Raw genomic sequence first — 18,957 nt, 5'->3', positions numbered from 1 at the left:
AGACAAGCTCCTGATCTCTGTGGAAAACAGCGGGATTTGTATTTGAAAGAATATGAAGGGGGGAAGCGGGATTACATTTTTTGATTTTGTGGAAGAGGAGATTATATCATGGAAAGTAGCTCTATTGAAAGTCTACTGAGATTCTAGCTTTCAAGTGACATTTTTTCATCTTATCTTGCATTTGAATTGATTCTATTTTCAAGGGCTGAAGGTACTCCTAATCTACTGGTGGCGGTGGGGTGGGGGGCGGTCCTGATGACCTGCAAATGTGAGAGCAAAACAAAACAAAACAAAGCAAAACAAGTTTGGAAGCAAAATACCAAATCAGAAACACATCGACAAAAACCAGAAAACACAACAGAAATGTCAACCGGAAAGGGAATGACTTATTGAATCAAAGTATCTGGTTCGGGCAGATATAGTGTCAATACACGTGGCTAAGCTCTCGTTCTCAAAAACTACTCATCGTAAAACTGTCAACTTAGTATGGAAATTCTCAAAAGACTTTCAGCTTGTCGGAAATAAATTAAATACATTTTAAAAATTGGATTGTGTTGTCAAAAGATATAGCTAATTTGTGCTGTGTTATGCCTACCCCCGAGAAGGGGTGTGACTATGGCGGTGACTAAAATGTATTTTTAGTAATTTATTTCTGGCAAGCTGAAAGTCTTTTGAGCATTTCCATGCTAAGTTGACAGTTTTACAATGGGTAGTTTTTGAGAACAAGAGCTTTGTTTGACACCAGCCCCAGTGTGCATTGGTGTAATAGAATTTAAAATTGTTCAACAGTATCTGTTTGCTGCAAACATAGTTCGACAAGAATGTTTGCCGTCTTGAACGCACGTCATATATGCCACCACAAATATATTTCCAGACCATTCCATTTGTAACAGCTGGTTTGATTGGTTGACTCTGTCCTCTATCTATAACCACTCCTCATCCCAAGTCTCAGAAGAGACCAGCTCATTTTTGATTGGCTGGAGCAGGACCGAATGACATTATTCTTTTGTGGGTTGTATTTGAATTTTTGCGAAGAAGCTGTTTTTGGCTGTTTTTTAGCAGAGGGTGAATTGTAACTGATAGATAATTATGAGGGAACGGACTTGCGAACATGAGAGTGAGGCATTTCATTAGTTGAACTGTGAAGGAGCTTGTCCCATCACATATCATGCTCTTTCTGTGAGCAAAGCCTTATCTGTCTGTGCTTCTGTGTGTATGTGTGTGTGTGTGTGTGTGTGTGTGTGTGTGTGTGTGTGTGTGCTGGTGCAGGTGCTAACTGTATTAACATGTGGAGCCCCCTGTCTGTGCCTGTGTGCTGGTGCAGGTGTCTCTATTAATAGTGTGTGGTGCTGGTGCGGGTGTGTCTGTATTAATAAAGTGTGCCGCCCCCTGTGTGTGTGTGTGTGTGTGTGTATGTGTGTGCTTGTGCAGGTGTGTGTATTAATAATGTGTGGCGTGAGTGCAGGTGTGTCTGTATTAATAAAGTTTCCCGCCCCCTGTCTGTGCCTGTGTGTCTGTGTCCAGGTCTGTCTGTATTAATAAAGTGTGGCGCCCCCTGTCTGTGCTGTGTGTGGGTGCAGGTGTGTCTGTATTAATAAATTGTGGCTCTGGGGCAGGTGTGTCTGTATTAATAAAGTGTGCCACCCCCTGTCTGTGTGTGTGTGTGTATGTGTGTGCTTGTGCAGGTGTGTGTATTAATAATGTGTGGCGTGAGTGCAGGTGTGTCTGTATTAATAAAGTTTCCCGCCCCCTGTCTGTGCTGTGTGTGGGTGCAGGTGTGTCTGTATTAATAAAGTGTGGCTCTGGGGCAGGTGCCTGTATTAATAAAGTGTGGCGCCCCCTGTCTGTGCTGTGTGTGGGTGCAGGTGTGTCTGTATTAATAAAGTGTGGCTCTGGAGCAGGTGTGTCTGTATTAATAAAGTGTGGCGCCCCCTGTCTGTGCTGTGTGTGGGTGTAGGTGCTGTCTCCTCTCTCAGACGCGGTTCTGGGTGAAAGGACGGTGAAGGTTCTGGATGACAGGGTGTCCATCACAGAGCTCGGGGTGCAGCTGGTCTCCAGCCTCTCCCTCTCTCTGCAGCTCAGCCCCGGGAGCAACAGGGCCATCGTCGCCACGGCGACCACACAGGAGCTGCTGCACAACCCCAAGCAGGTAACCGCCTCTTACCCCTAAACGCTCCTGACGAGCTGGTTGGTGCTGTGCATGGCAACCAATCGCCATTGGTGTGTGAATGAGAAGCATCAATTGTACAGCACTTTAGATAAAGGCCCTGTATAAATGCATTTATTGACCATTTATTTACCATTGCACACCATCTGGTCTGGAACGAAGAGATCGACTCCCAAACTGGGCTTCGGCCTCGTGGGGACAAACCATTCTGAGGTTTTATCCCCCCCCCCCCCCCCGTAGGTCTAGCCTAGGACCCCTTCAGGGGATATTGGACCCATTCGTACTGGACCCAGTAAAGGGATGACCACACTATTTGCACTGGGAAATAGGAATATGACAAAGAATTGGATTTGGATTTTTTTAACAGTAGTTATAATAAAAAAAGTAAGCTTCCAAGATTCCAAAAAAATCTCTATTTTGTGGAAGAGCGATCATTGAAAGTAGCTCTTCACAAAGACTTCTGAGATTCTGGCTTTTAAAGCCATCTATCTTTCATTTGCATTTAATCCCCGTAGTAAATCTACTGCTTTATAAAGAAGCTGCAATATCACTGTGCTTGTGGATTAGAGGACTGAATGTCTGCAGTCCGTTTATGAATACGATATCTTAGCATCTATTATTTAGAGATATCAACTGGTTTTAAATATTTAGATATTTGAAATGCACAAACTGTAATTGCATTCATCAATGAACATATGTAAACACATACCATTTGCATGTATCCATCTGTGTATTTGTGTGTGTGTCTGTGAGCATATGAAAGTAGTATTTTCTGTTTACCTGGTCCCCACTCTCTCCTTAGTCCCCAGTTTTAAATGCCAGACCATCGTTAACTGTCTACAGGGGAGATCAAGGTGCTTTCCTCCTGCCATTGAAGCCTGGATGCTCTTAGAACTACAAAACGAATCGTGACGGGCTTAGCTAAATAGCTAGCTCAGTAACATAGATCCAGATAGATTTGATAAAAACACATTATAGAAAAGCTGCCTGCGAAGAAGTATGTGCACATAATCTGTGGTTGGCCGAGCTGAGCCTGCTGCCTTCTGGGCATCACTGAGGGAAGGAGAGTACCGTGGGCCTACAGGGGAGTTGGGTGGTGGGGATGTGCATGTTAGCATATGTAGCTAACGAGCGGTGCTATGTTTATCCTGCTCTGGAGGTGAGCCCCAGAGGTGAGCCCAGGCTGCCCACCTTCTGCAGGCTGACTGTAGGCTGCCCATCACCCAGAACTGTCCCTGTGGACTGAACCCTGCCCCAGTGCTCCCATAGCCAGGAGTTTGAGAGAGCAAAGCTATGGGCGTTTATACACTCACTGACCACTTTATTAGCTAGACCTTTTCACCGGCTCATTAAGTGGCAGCCTGTGGCTAACTGGCTATGATACACAAGCCCTGGTGTAGCCACGAGAAGATCTGCACAGCCCTTGAGCAAGGCCCTTAACCCCCACATTGTGCCAGGAGGGATTGTCCCCTGCTTAGTCTAATCAACTATAAGTCACTTTGGATAAAAGTATCAGCTAAATAACATGTAATAATAATGTAAAAAAATAATGCAAATACCTAATCAGCCAATGATGTAGCAGCAGCTCAAAGTATAAAAGCATGCATACACAGTCAAGAGCAGGGGTCGGCAACCCTGGTCCTGGAGAGCCGCAGGGTGTGCTGGTTTTTGTTTTCGCCTTAATACCAGCAACTGATTCATACCCAAGAAACCAGGTGAGGCGAGTTAACTGTGTAATCCACTGCTTTAATCAATCAGTTAAGTGCTGAGTAACGACAAAAGCCAGCACACCCTGCGGCTCTCCAGGACCAGGGTTGCCGACCCCTGGTCAAGAGGCTCAGCTGTTTTTCAGACCAAATGTCAGAAGGTCAGAGAAGAATGACTGCTCCAAGCTGATAGGAAGGCGACAGTAACTGAAATAACTCTGTGTAACAACAGTGGTATGCGGAAAAGCAGCACGTTGAACATTGAAGTGGATGGGCTACAGCAGCAGAAGACCAATAAATGTAAAACAAATATGTATAGTAAATGCCTAATACAGTGTATAATGGTGTTATATTAGACATGGTCTGTATTAATAATGTGTGGCGCTAACGTGTGTGTGCTAGTGCAGGTGCTGTCTCCTCTGTGGACAGGTACATTATTAATACGGACAGAACCTAATATAATAACATAATAAACATAATGCAAGTGTGGTTCGGACATTATCTACTGACCATGCTTCTATTAATAAACACACAGCCTGACCTGGAGTGAATTCCATCCAAACAGTGGAATTCATCAACACGCTCCACTTCAACTGCATCAGCACATCCAGACTGCATTAACATTAACAGCAGCCTTTTTTAATGCGGAAATCTCCACTGAATCAGAATCATAATCAACTTTATTATCATTGCCGATGGGACAACGAAACAGGAGTAACATCTGACCCGGTAGTGCAAATAGTAGTTGAAAAGTGCCGTCATAATATTCCAGTGCAATATCATTGTATTGTATTATGAAAGTAATATTATATTAACAATAATAGTAACATTGCACTTCATTGCATAAATTGTATACGATCCGTAAGATGAAATGTGCAAAGACGGAAAGTGCAAATGGCTAATATGAATAAATAAGTTCTCCACTAAACTGACCGAATATTCTGGAGGCCTGTAATCGCCGAGGCATACCAGCACGCACCCTGTGAAGACACATGGGTTTATCACTCTCCCCTATCAGTGGGCAAATTGAATAATCACTGCCATACATTGGCTTGGTTTCCGCATGTGCTTCACTTAGTCTTATTTGCATTAGAATGCAGCCGCAGGATGAAAGGATCGGGGGTTCCTGCTTTGTGGCGTCCATTTTCCCCGCGTGAAATGAAAGTAAATCACAGTTTGTGAGGCTCTGTCATTATCAGTATCTCTCTGCTTTGTACATTCCCCTGTCCACTGATTTCAGTTTAGTTTTTCTCCTTTATTGATTCTTGTGAGGAAAATATCATGACAGGACTTTTGGTGTGTGTGTGTATATGTGTGTGTATCGACACTCATTTTTTTAGGAAGTAGGTGTACACCTGTGATCTTTTGACCATGGCATGATTGTTGGTGCCAGACCATGCAACATTTTCCCTTATGGATTTCTTGTTTGCTTTCTAATATGAAAGTGGCCGTAAACATAACATGAATAACATCAGTGATTACTTGAAATAACTAAAGAATAATTAAATAATCTTCTACTTTATTTCTGTAGATTTTTCTGTAGATTTTTTCCGTATACGTAACTCTGGTGTGCGGGGTTGGGTAGCTAACGTGCTGGTTGTGTTCTCTGTGACACCGTTGTTCATGGTTGTGCTGTGGCTGTGGCTTGCATTGGGAGAGTATAAAATACTGCTGAATAAAGCTGCAGCTTGGTTGATACTATCATTATTCGTCCCTTTAATGTTACTGGCAATGTCTATTGTTGATTCGAATTTCAGCTGTCACCAAAAGGAAGAAAAGTCCTGCAAGTATATCTACTTCCGTTTACACTGAAATAACTTCCTTTAAAACTGAAATACTTTTCACACACTGAAATCTGAACTGAAATCTCTCACATACACAGGTAAACACGTTCTATTTAAATATTTAGCAATAATGGTATATGTGTGAGGTTGCTGTAGTATGTCGGTGCGGTTTCAATAGTGTTTGTGAGGTTTCAGTTCAGTTGTGTTTGTGTGAGGTTTCAAAAGTGTTTATGTGAGGTTCTAACAGTGTCTGTGTGAGATTTCAATAGTATGTATGTGTGAGGTTTCAGTAGTCTGTATCCTAATGACACAAGTAAATAACACAAGTAAAGACAACAGTTAAGATTTACATGGAGGCAGGGAGGAAGGGATGAGGTGCAGCTGGAAGAGGTGTGTCTTCAGTCTGTGCTTGAAAGTGGTAAAATATTCTGCTGTTCTGACCTCCATGGGAGTTCGTTCCACCACCGTGGAGCCAGGACAGGCAGTAGTCATGAGCGGGAGGTGGAAGTGTGGAGAGGGGGAGGCGCCAGGCGTCCTGTGGAGGCTGAACGAAGAGGTCTGGCAGGGGTGTAGGGTCTGATGATCTTTTGGAAGTAGGCTGGGGCTGACCCCTCAACTCCTTGGAAGGCTAGCACCAATGTTTTGAATTTGATGCAAGCCATGACAGGAAGCCAGTGGAGGGGGGTGACATTATGAGAGGCCAGCCAAGAGGGAGTTGCAGTAGTCCAGGTGGGTCAGAACCATCGCTTGGACCATGAGCTGGGTTGAGTAGGGGGTGAGAAAGGGGTGAAAAAGGGGTGGATTCTCTGGATGTTGTATGGGAAGAATCTGCACCGAAAACACCGCCGCAATGTTTTCAGAGAGGGACTGTTGTCCATCACCACGCCAAGGTTCCTTGCACAGGCTGATGGCATCAGTGAGGTATCCCCGAGGGAAATTGAGAGATCCAGATGGGGAGAGGTAAGAGTAATTTCAGTCATACCTGGGTTGAGCTTTAGATGGTGGTTGTCCATCCAGCTCTGGATGTCACTCAGGCAAGCAGAGATGCTGGCTGAAACTTGTGTGTCAGATGGTGGGAATGAGAAGAAGAGTTGGATATCATCAGCATAGCAGTGGTAGGATAGACCATGAGCAGTGATAACAGGGCCAAGGGATCTAGTGTAAAGGGACAAAAGAAGTGGGCCCAGAACTGATCCCTGGGGAACTCTTGTGGCAAGGGGCCGAGGTGTCAATACTATACCAGCCTGAAGGAGCGACCAGGGAGGTAGGACTCAAACCAGTCCAGGGCTGTGCCACACATCCCTGTTGCTGACAGGGAGGACAGGAGGATGGAGTGATCCACAGTGTCAAAGGCAGCAGAGAAGTCTAGAAGAATCAAGACAGTGGAGAAGGAGGCTGCTCTTGCGGCATGGAGTGATTCATTGACAGAGAGGAGTGCGGTCTGACTGATGGGGGTCTAGCAGGCTGTTCTTAGAAAAGAAAGAAGAGAGTTGATTAGAAGCAGCTTGTTCGATTGTTTTAGAGATACTGGGCGGTAGTTCTGGATGATAGAAGAGTCCAGGGTAGGCTTTTTTTTAGCAGCGGGGTGATGTGGGCCCTCTTGGAGGATGATGGAAAACAGCCAGAAGACAGGGAGGAGAGAAGAGGGGATAGGGTCCAGGGCACAGGTTGTTGGGCGGTGGGAGAGCACAGAGAGTGGGGTGGTGGTGGCAAAGGATCTGCGGATGGTGGGCTTGAAGGGATGTGTGAGGTGGCCTTGAGACAAGGGGACAGAGAGAGTCAAAGGCAGAGGAGAGAGATGAAAGGAGGATGGCAGATGCAGAGTCAGTGGGGAGTTTGAAGAAGGATTTGAGAGGGGGGAGAGAGGCAGTGACAGTGGTGGCAAAGGAAGAGGCTGAGAGGGAGGCTGAGAGGAAGCGTCATAGCGGGTCGGAGAGATTGGAGGGGTTCCAGTGCCGTGGAGGCCCATGTTGCAGGGGGCATCTTCTGTGAGGGAGAGAGCAGACTGGGTTGCCGGTGAAAAATAACATAACAAACTTGGACAGAGCGTCACTATGGCAGTTCAATAGTGTTTGCTTGAGGTTTCAGTAGTGTATGTGTGAGGTTTCAGTAGTGTTTGTGTGAGGTTTCAATGGTGTTTGAGCAAGGTTTCAGTAGTATGTGTGTGAGATTTCAATGGTGTTTGTGTAAGGTTTTATTCGTATTAGCATTATTTCCCTAGTGTATGAGAGTTTGAATTATGGCCAAGACAGCCCCTCATATTAACGCGGTTGTCCTGTCTCCTCAGGAGTCTCTCATCAGCGCCTGGCTGCAGTTCAGCGACGGCTCAATGACCCCGCTCGACCTCTACGACCCCGCCCACTTCCTGCTGACGGCATCGTCGCTGGACCCAACGGTGGTGACGGTGCGGCAGGGCGCGGTGTGGAAGTGGCCCGTGATCGTGGCCGAGCGGGAGGGCCAGGGGCTGCTGGTGAGGGTGGAGATGGCCACCAGCCAGCGCTGCCAGGGGCCCGGGCGTGGCGGCGTGCTGGCAGCCGGCAATGCCGGCGTCCGAGTCCGCTTCGGAGGTGCTGCCGAACAGCCGGGGAACCGCGGCAACCGGCACCCGACGGGGGCGGACGTCCCGTACTACGGCAGCTCTGTGTCCGACGCTGAAGCCAGAGTCCCCGGGAGGGGCACCACTGCCACCACCGCCAAGTCGGCCATCGCCCCGAACGACCGTGCCCGCGTCCGCAACATCCCCGTGGACTTCCCCCCGCAGGTGGACCTCCCGCAGAGCACCAACATGGAGGACGACCTGCTCCAGTCCCCGCGGGGGCTCACCGACCTGGAGATCGGCATGTACGCCCTGCTGGGCGTCTTCTGCCTGGCCATCCTGGTGTTCCTCATCAACTGCGTCTCCTACGCCCTCAAGTACCGGCACAAGCAGCTCCCTGCCACGGGCGAGGGGCCCGAGGCTCTGAACCACGCCCACGACTGGGTGTGGCTGGGCACCCGTGCGGAGCTCCTGGACAGCCGGCCCAGCCTGTGCTCGGAGCAGGACGAGAGCACGGCCATGATGGACTCCGCCGCGGGCTTCGAGGAGGGGAGCCACCTGCTCAACGGCACGGCGGCCGCAGCCCAGAAGAACGTCCAGGGGCAGGTCCACCGGTCAGCCGATGAGGGCCGCCCGGCCGGGGAGTCTCTGAACTCACCCACCACCAAGAGGAAGCGGGTCAAGTTCAGCACCTTCACCAGCAGCGGCCGGCAGAACGTCAGCCCCCTGGCCGAGGGGCCCAGCGGGGACATCCAGTGGGTCTGCCAGGACCTGGAGCTTGCAGACTCCAAGGAGCTCCGGAAGTACATGGAAAGGTTAGGGGAAAATGCCTCGACGAACATTGCGTAGGTTTCAGTTTCCCGCTTTCAGAACGGCGAAGCCACCCCTATGCCTTTCGGGAAGGACGTTAGAACCCTATGGCTAAAATGGAAATATACAGTAGTTGGAACCGTTGCAAACTTTGATTATGCCTGTTGTCATGGGAACTGACAATGGGTCGTGTTTCATACGTTACTGGATAGGATTAAATATCAATTAAAAGACAGGATTTATTGAGGAAAGCAATCCAGGAAATAGGAATTGCAAATTAAATCTGGTATTTTTTTATTTGCTCAATAATGTGTTGCATTGAATTTGTTGCATTGAAGTTATAATTTACGTGTGTATTTTGATCCTCATTATTTATGTGTTATTTATGTATTTCTGATTTTTTCATTTAATGATTGTTCCTGATGTAATTGATTTAACATCATATCAGATTAATGTGCTACAATTTGATTAAACAATATGTGAAACTGTATTTTCAGTGTTATCTTGAAGTCATTAAATTCAATCTAAGATACATTTAAAGTGGGTTGATGGAGTTTCGTAAAACTTTGTATTTTTTAATATAATTCATCAGACATGTTCTTGTTTTATTTTCCTAGAATTGACATGTACAAGACCAGCTCTCTGAGTTATGCATGTAATGATAAATAAAAACACAACTTTCTAATCTGAAACCTTTTACTAAAACGAAAGACATCGATACTATGCTGTAAATTATATAGAATGTTTCCTGGATTCACAGAAAAATACCACTGTGTTGCTGCTCTGCAAATATATTTTTTTGTTGTATTTATTATTCCACATGCCCTTCAAAAACAGTGGCCCTCACTCCTGGTCCTTGAGAGCCACAGGGTGTGCTGGCTTTCACTGTTACTCAGCATTTAATTGATCAATGAAAGCAGTTAATTACACAGTAACTCCCTCACCTGGTCTGAATTGGTTGCTATTAAGACAAAAACGAAAACCAGCAGACCCTGCGGCTCTCCGGAACCAGGAAGGAAGATCACTGTTCTAAAACAAGGGAACTGGAGGTGTTAAGCATTTGTCTGCATTTAAATCCGCTTTGGAAAAGCCATGTAGTCTCATGGTTAATTTATTTAGCGCCTACTGAGCTCAACAGTGTGACAGTAATAGCAGGGTGCAGTAGGGACTCTGAGGTGCACTGAGTATGCCATAGTCCATAGTGTGCACCCAGTCATCTTTGAGAACTCCCCTGTTCGGTGTATGACATTTCTTGCGTTTCTTTTATTGATTTTTCTTTGTCTCATGTTCGCTCTCTGGCTTGCACAACTTTGCTGAAAAAGACTGTGGATGAGGCATCGCAGCTCGCCGGTGCAGACACACGTATTGTCCTGCAGCGAATCGACCAGGAGCTCCGGCGTGCGGACTGCTTTCCTGCCGGCCCTGATTGGTTCGGCTGACCCACGGGTTTCTGATCGTCGCCCCGCACTCGTCGCCATTAACCGGTCCTCAAGGACGCTCCCGCGCCTCACGAACGACCTCTCGCTTCAATTTGGCCGGACCTGCGGCAGCCACCGGCGGCAGATAACCGCTGTTGGCACACTGGGCACAATTTAGTGAGAAGATGGAGGTTGATCCCAGATTGGATAAACAACAGGTTTTTTTGTTTGCCTAGTCCAGGGAACATCAAATCACGGTCCTCACGGTCCTCAAGGTCAGGGAGGTATCTCCCTGTACCTGAAAGTCAGGTGTGAAGACAGTCTTGCCAATCAGTAGCATTAATTGTTAAGTACCTGGAAGAAAAGAAAACCTGGGCCGGGTTTGGATTTGAGGTCCAGATTTGATGATTGCTGGCCTAGATATTGGACACTGAACACGGAGTCCTGTGTGATTTTGTTTGCTGTTTTCTTCCTCACATTTTGAATTATTAAAGTTGAAGGTGACACAAGCTACATCTGTACTTGCTGATTTATTTATTTCTCCAGTTACCAGCAGTGTTGCAGAGTCAGTTAATCAAACGGGTCCACTTAACCGCTTCAATGCTCACATGCAATGGAGAGATGGAAGAAGAAGAGAACAACCACAAAACAATGCATACATATTTTCACTGAGACAGTTAGAAGTTATAGATAGATTATAAAGATGTCCCATTTTAAGAAATTTGTGTTTTGAATATGCTAATTTTGCAACAAATGCAGGAAATCAATAATGTAGGTTCCAGACCGAGCTTCCATATGAATAATAGGAATGGCGTCCACACACCTTGATTACTGCTCCCAGAATAACTTTATGCACTGCAGAGGACCCACACTGAGACGGTATCCCTTGTCAACAGTCCAACAGGGTACAGCTGCCCTGACAGAGACCCAGTGCAGGTCGAGACTTTGATTCACCAGCGGGGAATAACACTTTTCTGGGAGCTGTAATTTTTGTGCATGAGCTTTCCAGGGCTTCAGACAAACAAGCAGACCCCCCCTTCCCCAAATTCCCCATACACTTTGTCGGGAACGGTCAGTCCTCAGTCAATTTATTAGATTTGCAGGTGTTAGGTCAGAAATGTTCCACCCGTCAAATGTACCCAGAGGTAATGGTAATTTGCCATTTTGTGTTAATTGTGTTAATCTGTATAATTGTAGGTAACATTTGGGCTCTGCCAGTGTAAAATAATACCACAATGTGCCTTTCCTACTTTGCCTGAGGTTCCTTCTGGGAAAATCAAGCTTCAGTATTTCTATTATATTATATTATAATTATAAACTTTTAGATTTATTTAAGGTACACTTATGGGAGAGAGGGGCATATTGTGAGATTTTTCACTCTTTTGTTCATATCTCGGGTGCGATATGTCACAATGGAATACATTCCATACCAAATGAAATAATTAAGTCTCGGGCACTTCCTCTGTATTTAATACATCTTCATATCTTATTTTCATTCTTGACAGCTAAGTGCACTTGACAACTTGCCCCAATCAGTGGGTAAGTTGTCACACTATGTGGGGTAAGTTGTCACATTGGATTCTTCAACAAAAAGAACACAACCATTGTTCACTAAGTCATTGTGAATATTGTCCTTGCTTTTGTTTTTTGTTTTATTCAAAATCAAAGGAACAGCAATTGCCCCCGAGCGCAATTGCTGGCTGAACCTCTGTGATCGTGAACAATTTCCACAACAAACAACTGCAGCACCCCTTTATCCCCCATTCCCATTAATAATCTCTATGATGAACCACAGCGGAAGGAAACTACCCCCCCAACAATCTCCAAAACTGAATGCTGTGTCATGTGGCAGCTGTAGTCTACTGTATGTCTGACTAATCTAACTCTTCAGTCAGATTCACAGTTCTGTCACATATAAATGACCTGCTGTTGGGTACAAGCATCAATTTGAAAGCTCAGCTAAAAGCCAGTCAGGGATATGTCTGCCGCTCTAAACTATGTGTACATATTATAATCTATTTACAATAACATGGGTACTGTTATAGGTAACCAAGTTCCTGATTACAAAATATCTCAATAGTGACAACTTCCCCTAAAAAAAATAATCTCAAGGTTGGCTTAACACAGGACTGCAGCTAAAGTCTACTCAAAAGTTCATTTATTCTCTCCTCTACTCGGTACAAAAATATATTTTTTTACATTCATACCTAAAAAGTTTTATTACATAAAATGTGAATTCTGAATGTGAAAAGTAAGAACTTTCATAACATAACATAAGGTAATGAACAGGCCATTCAGCCCAGCAATGCTCGCCTTTTCCTACCACCTCAGATTAGTGTGACTTTGACCACATGTGAACAGAAACTTCACCTCAGAACATGAAATCACACAAAATAGCAATTCAATTTTTAAGGTAGTGCTTCTAGTGTTGGAGGTGTGACAACTTACCAATGTGACAACTTACACCACTTACACCAATAGTTCTACCACCCCGCGCTATTCGGAGTCATTGGTACTTCACAGAAACAAAGCTTTTACACACAAATCTCCCAATTTATTTAACCAACTTAAAATTACTCAAAATAGCCCGTCTACTCTGAACTCTGACATTGAATTAAAAAGCGAAGGGCACATGGAGCGCGTCATGCCCACGGCTCGTGAAAAAAACCCACACGTTAAGAAAGGGCCTGGTCCCTAAAGCGCTGAGAACAGCGGGGACATTGAGATTCATGGGTTTCAGAGGTTCCGGCGTTGTGGGTAACTCTGTCTGTTTTGCTCTCATTCTGCCTGCCCTGTCTTTAAATGGCTGCTTTAATGCGGTCCTGTCAGCTGCACTCTGGAGCCAGTGTCCAGGAACGTGGGCCCTGATTTATTCCATGCATATCAGAGTGCGGGGATAAGCCGGACGGACCTCATGCTCTGGTTTTATTCTCCTCGCCAACTGGCATGCTCTTCGACAGGCACCAATCAGATGGGGACTCGCCATTAGCCCCGCAACGCCCCCTCCCCCCCACTCCCGTGCACACATGTTTTCAACATGGGGGGGGGGACAGCCTATAGCATGCTGGCTAAGGTGCTTTACTGGGGCCTAGAGGGTTGGTGGTTCAAGCCCCAGTGCAGCCGCTAGGCTTTTGAGCAAGGCTCATTAGCCCACATTGTTCCAGAGGGCATTGCTTAGTCAAATCAACTGTAAGTTGCTTTGGATAAAAGCATCAGCTAAATAACTGTAATGTAGCATACATCAAATTCACTGTACAGCAGACTAAGCAGGCTAAGGTACATGACTAGGCTAATGGCTAGTGTCTAGTCCCTAGTGGCTAAGGTACATGACTGGGACCCGGAAGGTTGGTGGTTCAAGGCCCAGTGTAGCCATGATAAGATCCACACAGCTGGTTTGGTCCTTGAACAAGACCCTTAACCCTGCGTTGCTCCAGGGGCGATTTTCCCCCTGCTCAGTTTAATCATCTATAAGTTGTTTTGGATAAAAAGCATCAGCTAAAGAAAAAAATTATCATTATATTATTTATAATTACTCAAGGTACCGCGGCGGTACGCTGGTTCGGATTTGAACTCGCAACCCGAAATGTAGCTCCTTAACAGCTACACCACTGCCACTTCCAGAAGAAGTTAAATACGACACTGAAGAGCCGGGAGCGGCGGAGGAAGAGAGGGAGGGGAGAGTGTGGGTGTCTTTTACAAGCCGGCTTATTTTTGGCATCGTTACAGAAGTTTAGGTGACGCACAGATGCATTGGTATCCGGGTCAGTGCCAATTTCAGCTGTTTGATCATGTGTGAGACATTTAACATTGTCCAGATGAAATGGATAGGTTATTTCAAATGGCTAATGCTAATGACAGATTGTTAAAAACTCCACTGATACGTTTAATTATAGTTCCCTGTGAAGCGCTCCCGACCCTCTATTAACAATTGCGAGGGAAGGGCCCTGGCTTCCCTTTCCCTACACTGGAGCTATTATTATAACTAAGTGATTTGCTTGGGTCCCAATATAATAATTCACTCAAATAAAAGTTCCTTTCGACTATCTGAATTATAGTGTCTCTATCCATATGTACTGCAAATGAAAAAAAGTAGAAGGAAGAATGGATTCCACCAAATATCAAGAAATTCCAGAGGCTAATGTTTGAAGGTCAGTCCAAACATTAAAGTTGAAGATAGGTTGGGCGTCCAAGCAAGACAATGATCCAAAGCATACCTCGAAAACAACCATGAAATACCTCCAGGAAAGACAGATGAAGGTTTTAGAATGGTCACCACGGTCGCCAGACTTGAATATTATTTAAAATCTGAGGAGAGATCTCAAACAAATAGGAATAGCTGAGAACTTAATTAACTTTGTACCATTTAGAAGTCAGGTTCACTTCTGTTCACTTAGATATTAATTGTAAAAGCCAAATCTTCACACCCCACTGTCCGTGATATCTCCTATAAGTGGACTGATATTGTTACTGTCAGTGTGTATCAACACTTTGCCGCAAATGTAATTATTGATGACTATTACATGCTAACATGCATGTCAATTTAGCATAACATGCATCTATGGGTCTCTGTCCCTGTAGAAAGACAATGGAGCTGTGGCTGGTCTACACACTGATCACAGCTTTCATGTGTGGAATCACCTGGCTCTTCTCGAGACGATCACCAGGTGGAGAACAGCAAAATAATTAGTGAAGAAAACAACAGAAAAGAAGAGTGTCTGGAAAGAAGGGTGTCATCGCAGGGCATCAGGTGAGAATAACCCTCTGAAGACCAAGAAAGCAACACCAAGAAAGCAAGAACTGAGAACTTTATTTGGAACATCTTTTTGCCATTTTGCATCCATCTGCACCTGCTCTATTGCCAAGTCTGGCAGTACACTGGCATTAATTAAATCAGATTCATCAATAGATTTAAAATCTATTGATATGCACTCACAAGCACTTTATTAGGAACATTTGAACTTTATTACACTTACTTATTCACGTGATTATCTAATCAACCAATCGTGTGGCAACAGTGCAATGCATACAATCATGTAGATACAGGTCAGGAGCTTCCGTTAATGTTCAAATCAAAAAATGTAATATAAGTGACTTTGGCCGTGGAATGATTGTTGGTGGCAGACAGGGTGGTTTGAGTAGCTCAGAAACTGCTGATCTCCTGGGATTTTCACGCACACTAGTCTCTAGTTTGAAAAGAATGGTGCAAAAAAATAAAAAATCCAGTGAGCAGGAGTTCTGCAGACAGAAACACCTTGTTAATGAGAGTCATCAGAGGAAAATGGCCAGACTGGTCAACGCTGACCGGAAGGTGACAGTAACGCAAATAAGAAATAATATCTCTGAGAACACAATGCATCATAACTAAGTGGATAGGTTAAGTAAGTAAGCAAGTACATTTTATTTCTATAGCACCTTTCACAGACAGAGTCACAATGTGCTTCACAGGATGAAAAATAAAAAAAATAATAAAAGAACAGTCAATAAAACCAATAAATCACAAATAACAGGACATGAAACAAATGTAACTTCAGTCACAAAAACGGCTAGACAAACGCCTGCCTGAAGAGATGAGACTTTAGCTGCTTTTAAAAATTTTCCACAGAGGCCACAGCTCTTAAGTCTGGTGGAAGAGTATTCCACAATTTAGGAGGCACCGATTTGAAGGCTCAGTCACCTTTAGTTTTGAGCCTAGTGTGAGGGACAACCAGTAAGCCCTGATCAGAAGACCTCAGAGACCTGCTGACAACATATGGGTGGAGCAGATCACGAAGGTAAGCAGGTGCCTGACCATGGAGGGCTCTATATGTGATCACAAGAACCTTGAACTGGATCCTGAAATTGACAGGAGACCAAGATAGGAGTGATATGACATGACCTCCTGGACCTGGTCAGCAACCAGTTGTAGGCAGTCCATTTGCTGAGTCAGGTAAAAAGTGAGTTACAGTAGTCCAGGCATGACGAGATAAAATGTATCATCATTTCCAGCTCAGAGTGTGATACAACAGACCTGAGTTTAGTAATGTTTCTCAGATGGAAAAAACATGTACGGAACAAAGACTTAATGTGCTGGTCAAGATGCATAGCCTGATCAAAGATAACACCAAGATTTCTCCATTTCTAGCGCACATTTGACTTAAGAGACCCAATACAATTTACAACATAAACTGTAGGGGCGACATCGGCCCAGGCAGTAAGAGCAGTAGTCTGGCAGTTGGAGGGTTGCCGGTTCGATTCCCACCCTGGGTGTGTCGAGGTGTCCCTGAGCAAGACACCTAACCCCCAAATGCTCCTGACGAGCTGGTTGGTGCCTTGCATGGCAGTCAATTGCCGTTGGTGAGTGAGTGAGTGTGTGTATGAATGGGTGAATGAGAAGCATCAATTGTACAGCGCTTTGGATCAAGGCGCTATATAAATGCCAACCATTTACAACATTAGAAACAATATTATCAGCAGCAATGATGATTCAGTTTTGTCTGCATTTCACTGAAAAAAGTTACAGGCCATCCAGTCCTTAATGGCAGACAAACAGTCATGCAGTACATTGAGTTTATCGATCCTGTCAGGTTTGAAAGAAACATAACTGAATGTCGTCTGCATAGCAATGGTATGAAATACCTTTGAATTTGCTAATAATTACACCTAAAGGAAGCATGTACAGAGCTAACAAAATCGGACTCAGAACAGAACCACAGGATAAGACAGCAGACTCCAACAGCAGGGACCAACAGCCACGGAAAAACTCCTATCAGAGAGATAAGATGAGAACCAATCAAGAGCACTCCCAGACACACACACCCACGCACTAAGCCTATCTATCAAAATGCGGTGATCCACAGTATCAAGAGCTGCACTGAGATCCAGCAGCACCAGGGTAGAGCAGTCACCAGCATCAGAGGACATCATAATGTCATTTGAAACTCAACAGCTGTTTCTGTCGAGTTCTTCTGGCAGAAACCAGACTGGAATTTGTCAAAAATGTTGTGGTGATTTAAAATATCAATAAGCTGATAGGCAAGTTTTTTTCTAACTCTAATTTGCGTCTAAAACAACAAAAGTTTTGTCATTTAACCAGGGGGATGAAATTACAGAGGGCACAGAGCTGGTTGTCAGGGGAGCGACTTCATCTAAAATGACAGAGCAACGCGAGTAAAAAGAGCGGACCAAAGAGTCAACATTAACATGCGGAGGCTGCACTAGACCTTCGCAGCTGTCAAAAGTTTTTTTTTCTGCGGAAAAACACTTTAACATGTGCGAGCACTTCACTCGATTACCAGTTAAACAATCGGTGTTAAAAGATCAATTTAAAAATACACACAAGCAGACACAAGCAGCTCCTCAGTGCAAACACTATCAGTGTCTAAACCAAGTGTGAAAACAAGGTCCAGTGTATTACCCCTAATGTGCGTAGGGCCGGACACTTGTTGAGTAAAATTTTACGATTCAGTGATATTAAGAAAATGAACAGCAAATCTGTCAGTGATGTCAATTACGTGCACATTAAAATCTCCAGGCATTAAGACCCTCTGACCCTCTTGCAGAGCAGATCCCATGCTCCTTCCGGAAACTAGAGACGCAGCGTGCAGTGAAATATCCTTTCCTCGGGGAGACGAGTGCATGAATCCACTAGCGAGGCACCAATCTCAAGTAGTGTTTGGCGATCATAAGTAATGATTGATTGTACGCTCTGCAAACATATTGACATGAACAGAGACAGGACAAACAAACACGGCAACAAGCAGAGACGACAAGCAGCCGAGAACTGTAGAGGCGCGGCCATGCGCCCGCCCAGCAGTGGATGAAAATATGGCTAATGAATACCTAATAAAGTGCTCGATGAGTGTATATATAGTACTGTGCAGAAGTCTTAGGCACCCTAGACTTTATTATCTATATGGTGCGACATGGCTCAGGCAGTAAAAGCAGTCGTCTGGCAGTTGGAGGGTCGCCAGTTCGATCCCCCGCCCGGGCTGTGTCGAAGTGTCCTTGAGCAAGACACCTAACCCCCAAATGCTCCTGATGAGCTGGTTGGCACCTTGCACCTTGGTCACAAACTTCTTTTTTCAAACTTCTGGGTGATAATCTCATGTGTGTTTGCCATTGTTCTCTTCTGGCCAATGTCTAACGACCATCCACATTGTTTTGCGTGTATCTCCACCAGAGACTAAAGGGGACAGTGCCCCAGTATCAGAAACAGAGGCACCAAAGAAATACATTACCAAAGGTAGGAAGAGACGCTCCATCCATTCACAATGATAGACTGTATTCTGTATTCTGTGCTTCCGTTTCCGTGAAGCAACATGATGGTCTCTCCCCCTACACGTCAGTGCATACAGGAAACAGAATTTAATTCACTTAAAGCCTCAGCCTCGCTGTATTTTGAGCCATTCGTCTCTGTGGGATCTTCTAGCTAATTAATCCATCTGCAATGCACATTATTGTAGATTTGTCCCAAACAGAGACCAAAGCAGACAAAGATATCCCAAAGGCAGAACTGGCAAAGAATGCTTTGAAGAAAACAGACAAAGGTAGGAACTTA

General features: G+C 45.0%; 1 protein-coding gene across 1 annotated transcript in view; it reads left to right on the top strand.

Moving 5' to 3' along the window:
• The window catches only part of si:dkey-112m2.1 (transmembrane protein 132D), a 121,080-nt gene extending 111,795 nt beyond the window's left edge, over nt 1-9,285 (top strand). Inside the window, exons 8-9 of the mRNA XM_061262071.1 lie at nt 1,958-2,149; nt 7,945-9,285. Coding sequence (XP_061118055.1) covers nt 1,958-2,149; nt 7,945-9,042 — 1,290 coding nt within the window. The 3' untranslated portion in view covers nt 9,043-9,285. The remainder of the gene's footprint in view (nt 1-1,957; nt 2,150-7,944) is intronic.
• Nucleotides 9,286-18,957: the final 9,672 nt, after the last annotated feature.

Source organism: Conger conger, chromosome 12 (assembly GCF_963514075.1).
Source record: "Conger conger chromosome 12, fConCon1.1, whole genome shotgun sequence".
NCBI classification, from domain to species: domain Eukaryota; kingdom Metazoa; phylum Chordata; class Actinopteri; order Anguilliformes; family Congridae; genus Conger; species Conger conger.
Note: the sequence above shows the minus strand (reverse complement) of the source record. Positions and strands in the feature narration are given on the sequence as shown.